Source organism: Megalobrama amblycephala, linkage group LG1 (genome assembly GCF_018812025.1).
Source record: "Megalobrama amblycephala isolate DHTTF-2021 linkage group LG1, ASM1881202v1, whole genome shotgun sequence".
Taxonomy (NCBI): Eukaryota; Metazoa; Chordata; class Actinopteri; order Cypriniformes; family Xenocyprididae; genus Megalobrama; species Megalobrama amblycephala.
Genome location: NC_063044.1, coordinates 40,851,082 through 40,873,835, shown reverse-complemented (window position 1 = coordinate 40,873,835; position 22,754 = coordinate 40,851,082). Strand labels below are relative to the sequence as shown.

Sequence of the window (22,754 nt, the reverse complement as noted above, 5' to 3'; positions counted from 1 at the left end):
TTCCAAGTTCATGATCACAATTTCATGCATCTTAAATTGGGGATGGATGGCCTGTAAGCAGTGGCATGATATTAAATGTGAGTAAATTATCTTAATGCATTTTTACTAAAACCCATATTAAATGATGGCTGTATAAACGGCCGTTTTACAGCACGAGCGATGATAGGAACAACAATTATGGTTGCCGCAGCGAGCGTGGTGTCATTTTAATTTTCGGAGAAGGGAACCGACTGGAAGTTTGGGATAAACTGGGCATTTTGGTTATTGTGTACTTCTGACCATTTCTGCATGGATGGGTTTTTCCATTTAACATTTTTGGGCCTCACAATTCACATGCAGACATCTGAAATTCAGAGATTGTGAGCACGAAGACATATATAAACTTAGTTTTTCAATAAAAAAAAAAAAAAAAAGCTCTAAAAATTGTTTGAGGTGCAATACAATAAGAAACTTCATTAAGATTTATTGGATTTACTCATTTTAAAAGTCAAATATACAATAAATAAGCACATCCATTTGTAAGCATCTCTCAAGAGAACTTTAAAAAAAACTTCTTAAAACATTTCTTCAGTGGGTTTTTCAAACAGTTAAGTCAAATACTTATATTTAAACACCATGTAAAAGACATCTTTGGACAGACTATATTTCTTAGATAAGTTAAATGAGGTACAGTTTTAATTGAACTAGGTTAGGGGACTTAAAAAGAGAATAAAACCAATAATCCGCGCCTCTCCAGCACACAAGCTCCTCTGCGGTCTAATCTCCAGCTTGATTTAGCATTCTCAGGAATATAAAATAAGAAACTGGAAAACTCTGATACAAATGCATGCGAGCTCATAGTGCCCCCTTCAGTTCACTGCAGACGCTGCATCTTGAACTACTCTAGATTTAGCAAGCGGCGCACAGTTCAACTTTTTTCCTTGGGGAGGTTAGGGTTAAATTAAGATGCTCAACAGATTCTTGGATCACAGTCAAGTAGCATGCTTCAGCCAATCTTGGACATCTGTTTATCTGCTAATATAAGTTAACATCTGAACAAGTGAGGGGGTGGAAGAGAGGAAAAAAAAAAAGAAATAAAAGAAATGTATATTTTGAACAATTATTTAACCTAGCCCACACATTTAAAGCGAAGGGCAAAAATAAACAAAGTAAACATAAGTGTTAAACACGTACAGCAAATGAATAGAACTAGAATTAGCTAAATCAAATAAGTGAAAACTATCAGAACAGGACTAGGGGGGAGGGGCTGGGGTGTCATTAAAGAAACCCTTTGCTCAAGGAACTCAAACTACCTCACTGAGCTGCCTGACAGAGTTGTGATTCTAGTCCCACCTTGTTTTAAACTTTCTTAGGCAAATGTTCACCAGACTACAGCAGAAGATCTGGATCACTTCATTCCAGTAGCTCTGAAGTTCACTCTCCCATTGAGGCTTTTTTACTTCTCCGTCGAAATAACTTTGAAAAGGACGACTTGCGTTTGTTTTTAAACTTCTGAAGACCTGCATACAGACAGAAACAAAGCATGTTTTCGTGTTAATGTTTAAACCCATAGTAGATCTTACAAGGGAAATTATATTATATTATATTATATTATATTATATTATATTATATTATATTATATTATATTATATTATATTATATTATATTATATTATATTATATTATATTATATTATATTATATTATATTATATTATATTATACTATACAAGAGCAAGTTCTCACCCAGTCTTTGCATCATTTCATTCAACTGTTGATCTTCCTCCTCCTCCCTTGAAATGTAAGATTACATTTACTTGGCAGAACTACATTAACCACATTTAAAAACTTGCAAACAAATTTGTTAATCTTCACAAATATTGCATTTCATAAGCAGAGTGATATTTGGTGTGGTTTCTTCAGGACTTACCTTAACCTGTCCTCCTCCAGACCCTCAACAATGGCGTTCCTGTCATTCACAATCTTCATCAGTCTGTTTAACAGCTCAGTTTCCCGCTTCTTCTCTTCCAGAGTCTTGAGATGTTCTAACAGCCAGACACACACATATACGCGTTGGGCTTCCATGTTTTATGGGGACCCTCCATAGACAATGATTTTTATACTGTACAAACTGTATATCCCATCTCCTAAACCTACTCACAGAAAACTTTCTGCATTTTTACATTTTCAAAAAACATTTACAAAACATGAAGGACCAGAAATGCAGCCCACAATGTAGGGATTACCTGAACCACAAACACATGTTATGACTTCTCCTCAGGTCTTGTAAAATATGCAAAGAGAGACCGAGCAGATTAAACTACTACTGCTATTACATTACCCTTTATAAAGACTAGAATAGTTAACATGTTATTTTTTCCACTTTGTATCACCTTTCAAAGCTAGTTAAAATCATAATGCATAATTATTAAAACCATTACTGATATGATTTGAAGCAGCAGACATGAGTGAGAAATGTGTCACAAGAGATCTACGAATAAGCTTTATTTATAATTGGTGCTAAATTTCTAAATACAGACTTACCATAGCAACCAAAGAGAGAAGATATACCTCACAAAGAAAAATTAAAAAGCTCATTGTAATTTAAGAAAGTTTAGTGCAGGTCAATTTAGTTAATGCTTCAATGTCTTATGGTAGAAAAAAAATTAATAAAAATAATAATAACCATAGTGGTCCAACTTTATATTAAGCAGCCTTAACTACTATGTACTTACATTTAAATTAATCATTTGATACAATACACTTACTGTGTACGTACATGTTTTGTACTTATATTTTAAAACACCTGCATGTAATTACATCTGTAATTAATTTCTGTAATTACATTTATAATTACACTGTTGACCCATCCCTTACATCTTAACCCACCCTTAAACCTACGCATACCACCAAACCTGTCCCTAATCTTACCCGTATCCACCTCAATAGCAGCAAAAGTGTTTTACAATACAATATGAACACAATAAGTACATTGTACTTACATTAAAAAAATAAAAGTACATAGTAGTTAAGGCCACCTAATATAAAGTGGGACCATAATAGTTCATTTGTAAATATATTGTAATAAGTGCAATATAAGTCCCTTTGCACTGATTGAGACAAGTGTCATACAATTTCAATTTTACATATAGTTTTATATTAAGAAACATTCTTTTTAGTTGATTCCAATTAAATAAGTTCACAGTGTTAAGGTCTTAATGTACTTGCGGGGAGGGATGATTTAACTTAAATTTTAATTTCATTAAAAAAAAGTTGGCGAGTAAATTTTACAGCACTTTTCACTAGTTACCCTGCTTCATTTTTACCTGGTTTATTGATTAATCTCCTGAGCTCTCCTTCTACTCCCGGCTGCTGCTCCTCCAGATCCTGTGTTCTTGCTCTAAAAAAAATAAATAAAAAGATTGAGATCTGTAAGGACCAAATTAGACAGCAAGCAGACACACTAGCTGTTTTTCTCCATTATTTTGTTTATTAATCAATATTAAAGGGTTAGTTCACCCAAAATTGAAATTTCTGTCATTAAGTACTCACACTCATATTGTTCCAAATCCGTAAGACCCTTGTTATAACAACCTAACCCTTATATTATAAAGGTTATAATATAATAATGAGTCGGCGTTCGGATGTAAACACGCAAGCCTGCAGTGCATTCACTACGTCAACTGCGTATGACAACAGTTCAAATTCTTAAAGTCGTTATTTTTGTTTTTGCGCACAAAAATATTCTCGCCGCTTCATAACATTAAGGTTGAACCTTGTTTTTACTACCTTTCTGAACCTCAAAAGGTGCAATGACATTGCTGCCTATGTGTGCTTCAGAAACCCTCAGATTTCATCAAAAATATCTTAATTTGTGGTTGCGAAAATGAACGAAGGTCTTATGGGCGTGGAACGACATGAGGGTAATTAATGGCAATTTATTTTTGGGTGAACTAACCCGAAAATGTTTTCATCCAAAAATAAGACAGCTAGATAAAAAAAGTTGGTGAAAACATTAAAAAGTACTTACATGTACATCAACTCTGACTCCCTGCGTATGTAGCTTTGTTTTTTCCGAATCAGGTTAAACCAGTCCACCATCAAGGGATCCATCAGAAGGTCCCCATGACCCTCTGTAAAACAGTCCAAAGTCACCAAGGACACCAGGGCCCTAACTGCACCGTTCACATCCAACCACATAAGAGACACTCCACCTCGAGCCACAATTTAAAGTGCTCTAGAGACGGGCATCTCCAAATACTCACTTTCAACTTCTATTTGAGCTATGATTGAATTCTATTTGTTTCCTAATAGAGCACTGTAATACGGTCTAAAAAGCATGTTTTCCATTGACATTGCCTTGAGGTGGTACAAAAAAAAAAAAAACATACAAGTACAATCATACGCACGCACACACAAACTTAATTTCATCAAGTGGTGGTTTTGGCCTTGGTGGGACCGAGAGGCAGTCAGGTTCTATGAAATCCCACCGGCTGCTAGCAGCAGGACAGGTGACTGGAGATGATATTACTGTGCCATGGTGACCTTGAAAAGAGCCAATCAAGTGCCCTTGCCCCATACAGCTAGCAGCCTCTCATTGCAGCCCACCGCCTCTTCTCCATTTTCATCCCAGCATCCCACAGGAGGAAAGGGAGCTTCCCCTGCGCCTCGCCTCATTTGGCCCTGGCTGCTGGAATCGAGAGCCCTTTATTGGCCACAGCCTTCCCCTAAAGGCTACACTGGAATTCCGACTCCCAGGTGGACGGGCTCAGCTAACAGGTTTGGAATGAGTGCGCGTCTCACAGAACTCAATGAACCACACACACACACGGTGCTGCTACATGCCGTCTAAAACACATCGAATGATCAGTCTTGAATAGCACCAAAAGGAACATCTGATATCCAAAAGAGCTTATCTTGTCCTAAACAACCTGAATGGTAATGCATTATGTTAATTTCTCACCTGGACTGGGCTTGCTTGTTTGTTTTTTTAATAAATAAATCAGGCTGAAGGAAGAGCAAATTCACACCTGTACAGTAGAGGGTGCAGCTCAAACAAACAAGCCTTTCAGCTGTGCTGCCATTATGGATTGCAGAAGAAAAGTTCACTCTTACTTTAGCAATAATAATACAACTTTTTTTTTTTTTAAAAACTAAAACAGATGTGATGTTTATCTAAAGTCATTTTGCTTAATAGTATGGTTGAATTGGATCACTGAAGGTCAGCAGCAAAGACACTGGTTAATAAAGTGAGATTAAATACATGAAGCATATTTGTTTAATTTAATATATTTAATTGCAGGTTTGTGCAATATTCTGAGGTTGCATTTCACCGTTATTCATTTTGAGAAATACTGACTCTTTTTGTGCAAGTGAGATGAGTAAATGCCTGCTCAAAACTACAATAACCATCATGTTTACACAGCGCACACAACACCTCTGCACTTTCACGATTTATCACAACATGGGGACAGGAGAGCTGTCAGTCAATATATGGAAAAAAAAGTACTTGCGTTACTTATTTGAAAAAGTAACTCAGATATTTTGTTGTAAATGTAGGGATGCACCAATACCGATACCAGTATCGGGCTGATACCAAGCTCATGTACGTGTACTCGTAAAAATAACCGATACCAAAGACAGATACCTCACGTGACGTAACTGACAATTTTCCATGCACAAATGCACCGACGGCAGCAGCAGATACACTGTCAGCCTCAGGGGTGTGGAAATACTTCAAAATTAATGAGGACAACACACACATTGCGAACGGCATGCTTCCAATCACAATTCGTTATCGATTAGTGATGGCGGGATAGGCGGAATCGTGCTGAATGACAGACCAGAAGTGCTCGCTCTCTCATGTGCACGTTCTGTCTCTTGCACATCATCCCAGTTCTCTCAGCGCGCGCGATCAGTTCTCCTCGTGCCTGAATGGTCAAATGCACACATAGTTGTCAACGTCCATCGTGTGGAGTATCTCACGTAAATACAGTCGGTTATGGCTTAAGTGGACGTAAACATTTGGGTGAAAACAGGATGCATGTCAGTATCCATGGATTCAGTCTTAAAGGGACCGTAGCCTAATTAAATATTTGTCATTAATGTTAATAAAACAAAAGATGTTAAATGTATACATGGTATATAAACCTACTGTATCTGAAAAACAAGTTTATTTTTAATTTGTATCTCTATAGTATTTGTTGTATTGTTTGTAATTTGTAAATTTCTTTTTGTATAACAACAATATTATATTATATTATATTATATTATATTATATTATATTATATTATATTATATTATATTATATTATATTATATTATATTATATTATATTATATTATATTATATTATATTATATATACCCTTTGAAGGTTATTGGACACTGTGAAATTCTTGATCTTTAAGTTTGTGACAACAAAAATTATTACTTTTTTCATTGGAGTAATAAATAAGCTGTCCTACATTCATTAGTCTCACTGTGTTGTGCTTGGAAAAGTACATCAAAAAAAAAAAAAAAAAAAAAAAAAAAAAAAACACACACACTAAACTAATAAATTAAATGAATTAAAATGAATAATTGTATAGGCGTCGGTAGGGCTGGACGATTATGACCTAAAATCAAAACCTCGATTAATTGAACATTTTACCTCGATTATGATTAACGAACGATTATTTTGTTTGTGTTTTTTTTGCCCTCTTAGTTCACTTAAAAGGTTTGTACTGTAAATATGCTTGACTATTAAAAGGTGGTATTTTTTTTTTCTCTTTTGAAAGTGATCTGACATAACAGCTAATTTTTTTTATCTATGGTTCATAACATTTATTACTGATTTCTGCTCATTGCAAGTCAGATACAGATAAATTAGCACAGTACCAGTAATGAGAGCGATTGCATGTGTGAATTAGTCATACCGTCTCTGTTAATTGTGAAGCTGTGGGTTGTAAATAGTTACTTCAAAAGTAGAAAAATATATGCTATAATAAGTTGAGTTTCTAAACTACTTTAGTGATAAATCACAGAACAGCACTGACAACTAGTTTCTGCTCCTCAGTGCACACAATCTTCACGTTTTGTGCAGCTACTGTTTGTATGAGTGTTTGTGCCACAATGCCGCTGTGCGAGTGCGGTAACTCGATATAATACACATCCGATCGTCTAATCGTTTGAATGTCTAAACTGGCAAACCGTAATACACATACAACTGACTGAAGTTTAGCGAAGACGCAAGGCTCACCGCTCACGCACCTTCTCTGTGTTGACTCTGCGTTCACCTGCGTGTTGACTGGAGGGGGCGGAGTCACATGGCAACATGCATACTAGTATGTTTTTAAGTGGGAAGCATTAACAGGATTAAAAAAAACAAAATGGGAAAATTACATCAGTTAGAGGTTCTGAATTTCGGTTTTGATTACTTTTCGATTAATCATCCAGCCCTAGGCATCGGTATCAGTACTGGCGAGTAACAGAAGGAAAAAAAGAAAAAAAAATTCAGTACTTGTACTCGGTCCTTAAAAAAAAGGTATCGGTGCATCCCTATTCAAAAGTAATGTGTTAATCTGAAAAAAAGTAATCCGATTACATGACTCAAGATGCTTGTAATGCGTTACCCCCAACACTGCTCAGGACCTTCATATTTTACTTCAAACTTCAAGAAATGAGGAATGCTACCATTACATGAACTACTAATCTAATCTCAAACCTTCTTCATAAATGCGAAGTCTCCTCTCCAACTCCACGCCTTCGTTCTCCAAATCATTCAGTGTGTTCTCAATGTCCTGGAGCTCTTTTGAGATCTGGTCTGGTGTGATGTGGCAAGGCTTTATCTGAAAAGATATGTAATATAATTAAACCATGGTGATAGGATATTTGATAATTTGGCCAAGGACAGTATTAAACATTTACAAAAACTTACAGTAGGTGACCTTGTTTCACAGAGTAAACCATTTTTAGATGACATATTTCCATTGTCGTAACCTAAAATTTAAAAAGACAAAACTGATTTTAGTGTAAATGAAAAGCTGAAGAAAATGCATGAATTACTGCAATTTCTTTTAAACAAATACCTCAAAAGAAAAATGTCAAGTTCAACAACAAACAGAGCTTAGAACAACCATGCTTCTCTTGTCTATACAAGATGGTGAGTAACTACAATAAGACAAAAATAAATATCGTGTGATTAAGTTTAGAAAATGCTTACTGGACGTCGTCGACCTGCGGCGAGGTTGTTTTGGAGAAGGTTTGTGGCAGGACTGAGAGGGCAAGACACATGAGGACAAACAACAGTCCGGTTTTGAACCTGTGGAGATAAGAAAAGTATGATCATCATGAATTCAAATCCTACCATGCTGCATCTGATGTGGCCTGGACTTACTTTGCCCATGACAGGTCTCTACCAAGCATGAGACAACAGGACTGAAAGGCTGGATAAGGGCAGAATGTACACATGTACCTGGTGGTGTACATGCTCCACTTTGAACTGAGATGGTAATAAAGTGGTAAACATTATGCAGTGTTCAAGGTACATCATTTGGTATCTGACATTTGCTGTTTGAGGTGAAGTGACTGGCTTACCCAAGGTACCTCGCTGCTGTTCCCTTTCAGTTTTCTGGGCAACATTGGAGCAATGAGAGTTGTTTGATATAGAGGAGGTTGGAGCATCTTGCACCTTTAAACAAGGGTCACTTTCATTTTTTCCACAAGTCGTCGGGACATCCTTGGCATTATCATGAGATCTACAAAAAGCAAAATAACTTCAATACAACACGACTGAGACTCAAAATCATTTTAAACCAGCATAAGCAGATGCTCACCTTAGATACAGTAGACGCAAACAAAACTAAAAGAACAATCAGAGGAACTCAAAGTAAGAGCACAGTGTTTCAGAGGGGCTGGTTTAGGCGCAGCACTCCTTGGGACTGCTGAGGATTGGGGATAGAGTGAGCGGATGCGCTCGGAGGCAGTCAAACACTATGGGGGAGGCAGGAGGCATCCGCCGGCTAGAGGATGGATACATGAAAGGCCCCACTGTCAGTACTCCAGCTCTGAAGTGTCATTGCAGCTCACACCCGAGTGACTTTGCCTGCTTCCCCTCGTGTGGATTAGAAAGCATTAGGGATAACTAGGCTGATCGAACTTACTTTAGTCTTGGTCCATTTGGAGCCGCCTTTGGCTTTGATCTCCAGTCAGTCGGGGCGTTGCAGCTCTGAACTTCTGTGGTTGAAGCCGAGAGAAGGGAGGAAAATTACGGAAAAACAAAAAGTTGCACAATATCAAATCATGCCATTCGAAGCCATGCTGTCAAACAGAAAGGATTAAAATACTACAGGGCAGAAATCAGTTTTGAGATTCAATCTTACTCTTGTGGAGTACATGAGAAAAAAAACAATGGATGCTAGCCCATGGCTTAATTTAACCGCTTTCCTGCCTATATTCTCGTCCCCTGCTTATTACGTATGTTTATGGTAATATTTCTTATGTGACCTTTAGAAACCATTTTAAAAAAAGACCACAATCCATACAAGCAAAGGTCATCTGTGAGCGAACAGCACCTTTGGCAGTAGAAAGCAGGAGGGATGGAGGTCTGCTGCGCTCCTTGCTGATGGCACTGAGGTAGAGGGATTCTTTGGTGTTCATGCTGCTAATGCTGATAGCAGGGCTGGATGGAGCGGCCCTTCCTGTTGCATCTCGTCTGTGTAACTCTTGCCGCCAGCTAGAGACCTCCGCAGAAGAGCATCCAATTTTTAGCCTGTGAGAGATGGTATCGAGGTCACTTACATTCAGCATTCACACCATGATAGATAAGCCAGCTTTACTGATGTATAGTAACATTCAAAAGTTTGGGTTCAGTACTTTTTTTTTTAATTATTATTCAGCAAGGACATATTAAAGTAATGTAAAAGTCTCTCCTGTCACTTTTGGGAAAAAAGTTGTTTTAGTAAACTTGCCACAGTTTCCACAAAATTAGAGCAGCACAACACATTGATAAGAAATGTTTGAGCATCAAATCATCATATTTGAATGACTTCTGTAGGATCATGTGACACTGAAGACTAGAGTAATGATGCTGAAAATACAAATTCAGCTTTGACAGGAATAAATATCTTAAATATTAAAATAGAAAAGTTACTTTAAATCATGATTTCAAATGTTACATTTTTAATTAAACCGGGCGTTGGGGTACATAAAAGACTCTTTCAAATAAATAAAACTGTAGAATGGCAATTATTTGCCTACTCAAAACATGATCTCAGTTCTCCCCAAGCATTCATTAAAGATTTTTTACAGTATGTTTAATGTCTTTTTTAAAGCCAGGTTAAAGCTTAAGTTAAGTTTTTCTCTTGTAATTTCTAAAAGGCATCAGGAACCTCTTTTTAAAAAAAAAAAAAAAAAAAAAAAAAAAAAAAAAAAAACACATGCAAATGCACTAACTGTTATACTTGCCAAATCAATGTTATTAAAACAGTGTTATTAACCTTGTAAATATGCAAACAAGAACATTAACACAGGGTCTGAGAAATTATGAAACCAAAATACCAAGGATTAACTTAAGAACCCAGAATTTGTAAACAGTGACAAACAACCCAGACTTTAAAAATTATGTAGGAGTTAATTCCTGGTCTGAAAAGCCAAATCAAAGACTATAGAATAACACAAGACGCGTCACTCGTATTGTTTTGAATGGGAGAAAGTGAAATGTGCAATATGGCGGAATAAGTCCCGCCTTCTAAATAAGAGCCAATCGCCGACTGGTAAAGTCATCGCGTCATTTCAGCGGCCGTTAGAATCACCGGTTTCTATAGAAACAGTCAGATGGTCTGCGCATGAGCTTGATCCAGCCTTAAAAATACAGTTTTTTTTTTCATGATTCGAGCGTTTAGAAACTAAATTTATGAGCCGGTTGTTGTTAGATTTCATTGGTGATATCAAATATGAAATTTAATCATAAGGTTGGCGAACAGTTTTGGAGAATTTGATGTTTCCCCATTCAAAGAGATTGCATGATGCCCAGAATGCCTGAGAGGCGTTTCAAAGATGGCCGCCGAGTGAAATTACTTGTCTTAAAAGGGACTTTGACCAAATTGATAACTTTTCACCAGAGAAACGGTTGATCACCGATCAATAATACTGTAAACCATGACAATAATCAGTTAATCACTCACCGCTGGTGTGCTCCTGGGTTAGAATTAAGCGCATTGTTGTTGTTTGCGTTTCCTTCAAGTAGTTTTCCGTTTGTCAGAGCACAGGTTCTGTCTTTCTCCATCTTCAGACTGGTGTTCTGATTGGTGCAGGACTCTGAGGGGCCTGACTGCGGTCTTGTGGCGGGCTGATGCTCTGCTGCTGGGCCACAGGACTGAAAGAACTTCTGCCTGGCTGCCTGAGTCCTCTGAGCAGAGGCCGTCCATGACTGTGGAGCGGGACTGAGCTCCACTGGTCTGGGCACAGCTTTGATGGGTGCAGATAATACAGAGATGTAGCGCTGTGCAGACGGCTGATCTCCAAGATCAGATTTGGGCACCAAATCAGCAAGCGTAAATCCACTGCTCTTAAAAGGCTTAACAGTAGGCTTGAAGCCGTTTTGGGCATGTTGGTGAATAGTGCAGACCAGTGAGCCAGTGTCCCCTCCCAGTTTATATGCCCCTGATTTCAGTGTCCCATAGCATACACTACACCTGTTTGAGAGAGAAAAAAAAAAAAATAAAGAAAAAAAAAAAACATTGCAGGATGAGTTACATGCCAAACTACAATAATTATGAGCAATAATAGCAATACTTTCCAAGAACCACCAGTAAAAACTCACTTAAAGCAGCTCCGGTGGTAGAGCTTCCCATCTACCAGGTGTCTCTGGACCAAATGTACATGAGTTCCACACACTGCACATTTACTGTTCAATGTGCCGGTTTTATTTGAGCTCTCCACCAAGACAGTTTTCTATAAAAGATCAGATGAAAAAAAAAATAAATCAATTTTCTAAATCATGACTGAATCATTCTAAACTCATCCTTTTATAACTAGCTCTGAAAGACCAGTCATTTGGATGTTGAATAATCAAGGGAAAGCCAAATTGACACCTCAGCATCTCTGTGTGGTTGTGGAGATCTCGCTCTGAGTGGTGTGATGGGCGCCTGCACACATTTCGCCCCTGGAGATTTCTGCAAGTCTGTGCCAGTCTGCCTAGCTGGAGTAGCTAGAACGTGCTTCTCTGGAGCACTTTTCTGGATGTTAAGAGATGGACGGTTGTCTCTGATAGTTTTTGGCATTTCAGTTTGAGGAGGACGGTTCTCTGTATTTGTTTTGATATTGAGGTTTTTGGCAACCACAGGCAGATTTTTCTTCTCTGATGGCACCTCCTTTGAGTCTTCAGCATGCCGCTTGATACCTCCAACTCCCCCGACTGAAAATAAGAGACCATTGAGAAGAAAGTCTTAGAAATTTGAATACATCAGAAAAATTAAAATCACACGCAAACATAACTTCTGCAGAATACATGTATACCGTGCACAGTATGTAAACTTTTTGTATGCTTGGAATGCAGACAAAATGGGCCATATATGGCGGACAACACTAAGCCTGTTTACGTTAATCCAGATATATTTGAAAACAATGTTTTCTTTTCAAAACGCTCTCCGTCTGCATCAGTGTGTAAGTGCTTTCTAAAAGTTTCTCACCCACACTAAACGTCGGAAAACATCATCTTACTGCATATGCATAATAGTAATAGAAGCTCACTGAGATGATACAGAGAAAGCCCTCACACTATTCTTCCTCGCACTATTATTTTATTAGCAAGATATCAACACTTACTGGTGCTTCCAAGTATTCAAAATAGCCATTCGATGTATGGACTAAAACACAACCGTCTTTATGTTTTGACAGTACAGCGACTGAAAGTAAATTTGTCATCTTTGTACAATCTTCATATTTACGTTCTTACAAAGTAACATTTATTGTAGGAAACACTGTGAAAATGTTTAAACATCTATACGTACAAGACCCATCACGACTAAACTTGCCTCATCACTTTCAAGTACCTCCACACTATACCGCAAAAACAGCGTTTTCAAATTTATCCACAACTTTTTTCTTAGGACAAGATCACCGTCTTACACAGTGTCTACACCGGACGCGAGCGGCACGACATGTCAAAAGACAATAGAACCCATTATAATTAATCAGCAATAAAGTCTACACTGGATGTGGCGCAGCGCATGTTCCCGAAAATTCCCGACAGTAAACGGATTCCCTGTTCTATTTCAAACGTAGTCCAAGTGCTTTGCAACGGTCAGTTTGTCACGTTCAGTTTAGACAGCTTTTAGCTGTTGCGGCTCGTTGGGTGCAGACACTGTTAGCATAGACAGGACAAAACATGCATTTTCAAATATATCCAGATTAACAAAGCCATAGCCTAAGAGGAATACAGTCTCCCACAATGCAATTCGTTTAACCATGGGCAGTTGGAGTCAAGCTAAAACATTTACACAGTTAATATTCAGAGTTTGAGTGCCACTATTAGAGTTACATGCAATGTAATGAGATCTTGTGACTATGCATACGTAACCCCTCTGTTTCTACTTGCACTGTTCTGAGTGGGGATTCAAACCGGCATTGCTGGCATGGGAGGCAGGCAAGCTAAAAAGGATGCTAAAGACCGCAGCCTCTAGTGCGCATCTGAGGTTACACTTCTGTTAAACTGACCACCATCTGAGTCACGGCACCAATTTAACCCCCTCCGGTTCTACTTGCATTGCCTGAAAAATCCAGCCTCACCACTGTACCAGCGGATGAGTCTGGTCGGCCATTGAATCAATACGATTTCTAGGGCGGAGCAAATCCAAGCAAACAGGAAGCGGAGTAAACCAATCAGAGAAGGGCGGATATGATGTTAGCAAAGCGACAAGAGAGTCAACAGCGAAAAGTAAATTATTAATGTGTTTTTTGGTCATTTAAAACTGAATTCACGGCTGAATAGAACAAACTCTCGGGTCTCCCGTGCGCAATCTTTGTTGATATTGAAGGGACTTTCGCCGCACTAGAGTGATGCTGTTTGCGTCACTGAAATAAATGAATCTGATTGCAAGGTACGGTTTGGAGTGGACTCGAATCGCGGACTGACCAGACTGATATATCTTGTAGGAAATATATCAGTCTGGCCTTGCCAGGCAACTACTTGCACGGCTCAGAGTGGAATTTAAACCAGCGTTTTCGGTCACGCCAAATTAAAGCGCATCAAAACGTTAAATCATTGTTTGAATTTCTTAATAAAATGGACAATTTTAAATCTGAGAGTTTCATATCAGAAGTAACAAAGCAGGGATGGGAGGCACACTACAATGTTCTGTTCACTCATCAACTGAAAATAGTGTAGACTAAAAGATCGATTCTAGAGATTTAAGGGATCGATTCTAGAGATTTAAGGGATCGATTCTTGAGATTTAAAGGAACGATTCTTGAGATTTAAGGGATCGATTCTTGAGATTGAAAGGATCGATTCTTGAGATTTAAGGGATCGATTCTTGAGATTTAAGGGATCGATTCTTGAGATTTAAAGGATCGATTCTTGAGATTTAAAGGAACGATTCTTGAGATTTAAGGAGGGTGCACTGATACCGATACCTAGCTCATGTACTTGTAAAAATACCTGATACGAAAATACCTGACATCGACGGCAGAAGCAGAAACAATGTCAGCCTCAAAGGTGTGGAAATACTTCAAAATTAATGACGACAACACACACATTGCGAACTGCATGCTTTCAATCACAATTCGTTATCGATTAGTGAAGGCGGGATAGGTGGAATCACGCTGAATGACAGACCAGAAGCTCTCTCGCACACGCCCTCTCTCTTTCTTGCGACCAATCCCAGTTCTCACAGACAGCTCAGTTCTCAAATCATAGGTTCAATGCACACATATTTGTCAAAATGTCCGTCGTGTGGAGTATCTCACGTAAATACAGTCGGTTATGGCTTAAGTGGATGTAAACATTTGGGTGAAAACAGGGTGTGTGTTAGTATCCATGGATTCGGTCTTAAAGGGACCGTAGCCTATATTTGTCATTAATGTTAATAAAACAAAATACGTTAAAAATGAATGTATACATGGTAAATAAACCTACTGTATCTGAAAAACAAGTTTATTTAATTTGCATCTATTTGTTGTTTGTAATTTGTAAATTTCTTTTTATACAACAACAATATAACAATTATATATTGGTAATTATGCACTTAGAAAGCTATTGGACACTGAAATTTTTGTTTGAGTTTGTGACAAGCACATAATTATTACTTGGAGTAATAAAGAAGCTGTCCTACATTAATTAGTCTCACTGTGTTGTGCTTGGAAAACTACATCACCAAAAAAAAAAAAAAAAAAAAAAAAAAAGGTAACCTTGCATCCCTAGATTTAAGAATCGATATCTGTTCATAAAATATATTTTTTTACCCAGGCCTATAGTAAGCAGTTTAGTAGTATTCCAGTATGAACGGTCTAAAATATAGACAACAAGTCTTACTTGGTGAGCGGCCGTGGAAGTAATTATAGTATTGTGAGACATATGTGAGGATGCTGAGTCTGTCTGGGACAGGCAAAGCCACCATGTCCTCTGCATCCAGAAGAGCCGGGATTCCCAGATGGTCTTCAGCCACACGGAACGCCTGGAGTACATCACATGACAGAAATAAGCCATTAAGTTCCCAACTAAAACACCACATAATAGGAGGATGCATCCATACAGAAGAAAACAACAATTAGACGACCACAACGACAAAAGACAAGCACACACAAGACTCCCTGTGTTTATAACCACCACTGAACATCCTCATTCAACATGACCTCATATGATTGTTTCAGGCCGCCATAATCACACCGTGGCACCGGTTTTCTAGGGGAAAGGAACTTGGCCAATTAACTGTAAACACAGACAAGGCACAAAAAAAGGAGTTGTCAAAAATAGAATAGGCCAGTAAGCAGTACAATCTGGCACCATATCAGGACGACCCGGCCAGGGAGCGCATAATGAATAGCACATTTCCTGAGCGCGCCATGGCCTGGGAACAGGGATAGAATAGGGGGATGCCATGGCATTGTTTAGGTCTGACCTGGACATGCTCATTTTACAGGACAGCTGAGGAGAGACGGCATATCCTTCATGATGCAGTCGCAGCTGTGTCTTCCTGTTTCTCTTTTGTACTAAAGCACGGAGAGGAATAATGATATGAAATAAACATTTCAGGCAAAAACTGTCTGGGTTTAACCAAAGGACACTCGCAAAACAGCCATTCTGTGGTGTTTAAATTCACTGATGAACTAACATTTGTAAAGACAGTACTAGAACAGAGGTAAGTTAATCTTGACGGAGAGGATCAGGTGCCCTGTAGATGACTGTCACCCTTTTTTATAATGCATTAACTGGACAGACTCCAAAAGGCTCGGGTTCAAACTACAGCGGTGCGCTTCCTATAGAAGTGGCGAGGGTTTGTAACAGATCTCGGAGTGTGTGGCCTATAATCTACAGTCTCTGAGGAAGCAACCAGAGAAAGAGCTCATCATTATGACGAAGTCCCAGTTGTGGCACATGTCTTATAAGCACTTCCTGACAGGGAAAAAAAAAATAATTAGGGCATCGGTCCTGGTCGGACAGTGTGCCTACACTCAAATACAATGTTCCATTTGAAATATACACTAACAGACTTATGTTATACACAAGTAAATTGAAGATTAAAAGTTGCCTGTGACAGATAAAATGCTTAAAGTGTGGAATTTTTAAAATAAATAAATATGTCAATACACATGACAAGTCTGAAACTTAAGACAGTTTTGCTGAAAGACACTTTTTGCAGAACTTGAAGGATATCTTTATCATGATAAAAAGCTATCGCTGCAAGACTTGACTCATAAACAGACTCTTATTCAGCAGCAACAAGTCTCTTTTGAGAATGCTGCAAAATTAGATCACATGCATTTCACAAGCTGTGGGAAAAGGGTCTCAAGCTCACTTATTCAGGTCAATATTAAAAGAAACAATGCATGAATGTTGCAAACTACACAAAGCTGGGTTACAAACATGTTTAAAAAAAAAAACAAGTCTTTCAAAGAAAGTTCAATAGTGTGCGCATAACCAGGCCAGTAGCAGACACACATCTGTACAGGATACAGCTAAAATTGCCTGTGAAACGTAAGCAGTGAGTCACTCTGCATGAGGCAAGTCTGTCGTAGTTTCCTAAGATCAAGGCCAAACACAATAACTTACCAAGTTGTTGTTGTAGTACACATTGTCTTTGGAGAGAGACTCAAAGTTTCTGAAAGAAAACAAGGACATGAATCACCAGATAGACACCTTGAGAAGCGTTACAGTAAAATGCTAAATTAAGTTGAAGCACACAGAAATAAAGGAGGAGGTGTAGTTTCAAAGTGTAATACCATCAAAACTGCAAATTAAATGTAATAGTGTGACAGGTCCCTTGACTAGTCAGTTTATCATTTTTTTTTTTTGTATTACATTTTTGCCTTTACTAGTTCATTTTAAATAGTCCTTTAAATGTGAAAAATACATATACTACATTAAAATATTATTCCATGTAGTCTCTAAATATCAAGTCATAAAAGCTGCTGCTTTAACACTTTAAAAAATATTTTTAGATTGCAGGATGTCAACTACCCATGAATCTGCTCTCATAATTCAATTAGCCTCTGAAATTTGGACAATTCAGCTACATACTTAAAGGATTAGTTCACTTTAAAATAAAAATTACCACACGTTTTACTCACACTCACGCCATCCTAGGTGTTTATGACTTTCTTCTTTCTGATGAACACAATCTGAGAAATATTAATAAATATCCTGACGCATCCGAGCTTTACAATGCCAGTGAACGGGATCAACGAGTATGAGCTGAAGAAAGTGTCTCCATCCACATCCATCCATCATAAACATACTCCACACGGTTCCAAGGGGTTAATGGGTAACACTTTACAATAAGGTTCATTAGTTAACATTAGTTAACTACATTAGTTAACATGAACTGCACTTCTACAGCATTTATTAATCTTTGTTAATGTTAATTTCAACATTTACTAATACATTACTAAAATCTTGTTAACATTAGTTAATGCACTGTGAACTAACAAACAAACAATGAACTACTATTTTCATTAACTAACGTTAACAAAGATTAGTAAATAAGGTAACAAATGTATTGCTCATGGTTGGTTTACGTTAGTTAATACATTAACTAATGTCAACAAATGAATGAACTTTATTGTAAAGTGTTACCGGTTAATAAAGGCCTTCTGAAGTGAAGCGATGCGTTTGTGTAAAAAAAAAAAAAAATCCATATTTAACAAGTTATGAAGTAAAATCTCTTAAGAAAGTGTAAAACTCTCACAGTTCAAAAAGCTTACGCTATGTCCTACACCTTCCTTATTCAACTTACGGAAAAAGCGACGCCAGTTTACACTTTCTTCGTAACTTGAATACGGAAGGCGATCTGGCGGACGCTAGTTATTTTACTTCATAACTTGTTAAATATGGAATTTTTTTTTTTTCACACAAACACGTTTCACTTCAGAAGGATATGATGGATGTGGTTGGAAGCACTTTCTTCAGCTCATATTTGTTGGTATCGCTCACTGCCATCATAAAGCTCAGATACAAAAGAAGAAAGTCATAGACACCTAGGATGGCTTGAGGGCGAGTAAAGCTTGGGCTAATTTTCATTTGAAAGTGAACTAATCCTTTAAAAACTGACAAACAACACTTCATTTTACCCTGTAAACAAACAATGCTAGAGTGTACTAACTTTTCTTTGCCACTTTCTTCTGCCACTCAAGTGGATGTATGAAGTCAGTTCTCCTCAAGTTCACAGTAACTACAGGAGCAGCTCATCAGATTTGAACATGTTCCACAAAGTGTCCAAATACTTTGTCTTAATTGTGACCTGACATGGATTCAAATGTAAATGTCCAAATACTTTTTTGCATATAATTGCTATAAACCACACCAGAAGTATAAACATTCCACACTACTTTTAAAACTCTTGTTGGTTAAATATTTGCCTATCATCTTTGAGTTACACAATTTTATTCCCATAAACACCTGTTTGTTACCCTACTCTCATATATTAAGTTAACAACTTATAAATAAACGACTCTTACATTAGGTCCGGTCTGAACTTGTGGATGAGAGCGCAGAAGGCCAGTCCATCTCTGAACGATGTGCTCATGTTGCTGATGGTCACGTCTCTGTATCCATCGCACTGAATCTTACACCACTGCTGGAGCGCCTTGATAGCCGCCATCCTCTCCAAACGCCCTTACTTACTGCCAAAACACGGGATAGAATGGCTTGTAAATGAAAGACGGCGTTTGTTCGACGAAATAACGGAGCGTCGACGAAAATGACTGCGGAGAAAGTGCGGAAAGTCACAGTGAAAGAGAGTAAAAGAGTTGAAGCGGTTGTGAGCTGAAACCGGCGTGCGTCTCCTCAGATCTGTTCACTGCAGCAGAGCAGCGCGCGGCACCTGTGGAATAGAAGAAATTAAGGGGGAGGAGCCTCAAATCATCAATAATTAAACGCTAAATGCTTAATTTCTTCTTTTTCGGTCGTTGATGTATCTGTTTAATATGACAAGCATGTTCTTTTAAAAAAAGACTTGCGGAATGCGATGAAATTAAGGCCTACATTAATGTATGTGCCAATCCAGTAATGCTGTTGCAGTCAAGTGGAATACCTACAGTGGAAAAGGATATAAGGATAGAAATTGTTCTTTTGTCATAAAATTAAAAAAGGTTAAAATGGGGTAAATTTAAAATCATTTAACTAACATGAAAAAACTGTCAAGTTATATATAAAATCATTCAAATTAAAATGTTTCAATTTTATGAATACATATTATTTTGACTAACAAAGTTTGTTAAGCTTGGTGTTTTTATGCAAAACAAAGACATTTTTATGTAATTATATTTTTAATTAGCCTAGGCTATAGGTAATTAGGTATATTTTTTAAAGTTTTGTGGCTATTACAAATTATTTTGAAAATGAAATTTATTTCAATCCTTTAAGCAACTGAAAAAACGAATTGCAGTATATATTGATCAACCACCTTTCGTGTTATAATTTGCTTTTCCTGATAATTCTGTGTAAAAAAATGTTATAATTAATAAAGTTTCTGTGCTTCAGCTCAACCAGACTATATATATCTGAAAGCCTGGTGTATTCTTTATATATATATATATATATATATATATATATATATATATATATATATATATATATATATATATATAAATATTTCCTTAAATAAATCTAACAAAAGCACATTAATTTTTTCAAGAGGTACTTCATAACAAGAATGGCCCATATTTTTATGATACAGGCAGTGTAAACAACGTGGAATGTGTTTAGGATGAAACCACAGGGGGCAGCAGAAGATGTTTACAACCATTAGCATAAATTCAGATTATTAGAGCATGAATATGAATGTTTACAATGGCCTCTTAACAAGGCCAGACTGCCCATCTCATTTGCATAGGCGTATATATAAACCCTGATGAAAAACAAAGCAAAAACCCTTTAACATTCAGCTCCCTGCAATGAAGAGATCTTGTTGTACTTTAACAATAATATAACATATCTTTTGCTTAAAATGGTCTAAACCTTATTTAATAAACATAATACACAATTTATATGTATATGTGTTGATGTCCAGGATGTATATAATCCTTGTGTGGACAGAAATAGCAGCAGCATTCAGCTGTCCCAAGGCAGAGAGATTGTTTTCAGTGTAATTTCAGATGATCCACCTCCTCTGATGGTTTTAAGTTAGACTCAAGTGAGCATCTCAAGTTGTGGATGGGCGCAGAATCAATGGGATTATTTATAGCTTGACACCGAACTTCAGAAAGACAGAAACCTGAGTATGATGAAGCTGTGACAATCTGAGCTACCTGTTACATTTTAAATCCTCTCCCAGATTTCACATGCGTGATATTCCAATAGACAGAGTAATGACTGTTCTGATCAAACAGACTTGCTTAAACTCAAGAGGACCTTGTTGCCCAGAGGAGGGCACTCTTACGCCACACTGGCTCAGAGAACCAATGACCTAAAGACAAATGCAATTGCTGGCTCTTCAACAAGGGCTTTGGTTGCACAAACACTGCATGAAGCTGACTTTGCAATTCTGCTGATCCCTCAGGAAATTCCCTTATTGAGGACCTTTAAATTCATTTGACATGGAACAGGTGCAGTGTCCACATTTTCAAATATACCAGCAGGGTCCTGCAGTTCAGAAGTTATATTGTTCCCAAGGGTCGCAGCCCTGAACAAACATTTCCCAGGACTTGTCTGAAGTGTATTTAAGTAGCAGATTTTCTTAAAAAGCATGCTAAGCATGAAACATGGGATAAAGGTGATTTCCAAAAGCATGCAATAATTATACGAGCACAATCAGTATCTATTGTGGAAAAATATACATAAAACAGTCTATCCTGTGGAAGGCTGTATCAAGCTGAAACAATTTTTTAATGTTTTAATGATTTAGCTTAATTTATTAAAGGCCTTCTATGCTTAACCATGTAAGTGCCTTGGAATTTTGTTGTTTCATACATACAAAAAAAAAAAGTGTGTTGAAATCTTTAAAAAGCATTTGTTAGAAAAGACAGGCATTTTTTCAGTCATCCCATTGTGTTTATGGAGGGCTTGTGGCAGCTTGCAGACATCCTGTGTTTCCACACAGGGTAACAGGATAGCTGATAGAAGAGCTGGCCATCGGTGAGATCACTAAGAGTTTCCTCTTATAGTTTTTCTTCTTCACTCTATAGCTGTCAGTCCAACAACATTTGAGAAAACATTGTTATCTGTGTAGATGTAGGCATAAAGTGAAGCAAACAAACAAAAAGATTTAAAGGCTGTGTATGAATTGTTGCTAATCATAATAATCAAAGAACATTAAATACTTCAAATAAAAATACGAAATTAAAAAACCTAAAATGAATAATAAACCTCACATGTGTCTGTAGTCAAAAAAGTAAAACAAAACTAGTATGTAGTATTTGCACATTTTACAAAATACATGCAACACTGCTGACCAACTAAAAATAATACATAATACATGACATCGTGACCAGTGTTGGGGAAAGTTACTTTTTTAGTAATGCTTTATAATTTTGTATTACTTTCTAAAAAAGTAACTAATTGCATTACTTAGTTACTTTTTATGGAAAGTAATGCATTACGTTACTTTTTCTCACCTGTGCTGGGCTGTTTGTTTTTTTAATAACAACAACAACAAAAAGTTTTGGCAAATGTAAAGGGCCTTTCACACCAAAAGTGAAATCAATAAGCCTCAGGCTGAAGGAAATGCAATTTCACACCTGTACAGTAGAGGGCGCAGCTCAAACAAACCTTTTAGCTGTGCTGCCATTCTGGATTAAAGAAGAAAAGGACACTGAAGTTTGTTGTATGATGTTTATCTCAAGTCAGCTTTTTAGTATAGTGGAATTGGATCATCGAAGGTCAACAGCAAATACATTGGTTAATAAAGTGAGATTAAATACATAAAGTATTTGTATTATTTAAAGGTGCAATATGTAATATTTTTGCAGTAAAATATCCAAATACCACTAGGCCAGTGTTATATATTTTGTTCACTTGAGTACTTACAATATCCCAAATGTTTCCAACTATTTGTAAATCGTGAGAAAATTGCAATTTTAACCAAGGCTCCGGGACGTGTGAGGAGTCGCCTGTCAATTGCATTTTATTTTGTAGAAACCATGGA

The 22,754-nt window shown here is 37.3% G+C and overlaps 1 protein-coding gene across 2 annotated transcripts; it reads right to left on the bottom strand.

Moving 5' to 3' along the window:
• Positions 1–438: 438 nt before the first annotated feature.
• On the bottom strand, positions 439–19,508 carry micall2a (mical-like 2a). 2 transcript variants are annotated; one of them, XM_048192942.1, is made up of 19 exons: positions 19,129–19,267; positions 18,774–18,911; positions 17,225–17,273; positions 15,488–15,629; positions 12,048–12,370; positions 11,777–11,907; positions 11,139–11,648; positions 9,528–9,724; positions 9,117–9,189; positions 8,551–8,711; positions 8,351–8,455; positions 8,177–8,275; positions 7,892–7,953; positions 7,679–7,802; positions 4,007–4,109; positions 3,303–3,376; positions 1,907–2,021; positions 1,723–1,769; positions 439–1,499 (listed from the first exon to the last, which is right to left on the bottom strand). In XM_048192942.1, the coding sequence occupies exons 4-19, from the start codon at positions 15,570–15,572 to the stop codon at positions 1,414–1,416; spliced, it is 2,295 nt and encodes a 764-aa protein (XP_048048899.1). In that variant the 5' UTR covers positions 15,573–15,629; positions 17,225–17,273; positions 18,774–18,911; positions 19,129–19,267; the 3' UTR covers positions 439–1,413. The 2 variants fall into 2 exon arrangements, with proteins under 2 accessions (XP_048048899.1, XP_048048895.1); XM_048192938.1 differs by lacking the exon at positions 18,774–18,911 and having other exon boundaries at positions 19,129–19,508.
• Between the last annotated feature and the right edge of the window lie 3,246 nt (positions 19,509–22,754).

Excerpts from the sequence above, each read along its gene's own strand:
- micall2a (XM_048192938.1), bottom strand. The coding sequence starts at position 19,271 with ATGGCGGCTATCAAGGCGCTCCAGCAGTGGTGTAAGATTCAGTGCGAT. Across the intron at positions 17,274-19,128 it reads AAGTTCAGACCGGACCTAAT|AAACTTTGAGTCTCTCTCCA; the intron begins GTAAGAGTCGTT and ends GTTTTCTTTCAG. Across the intron at positions 12,371-15,487 it reads CTTCCACGGCCGCTCACCAA|TCGGGGGAGTTGGAGGTATC; the intron begins GTAAGACTTGTT and ends TCTTATTTTCAG.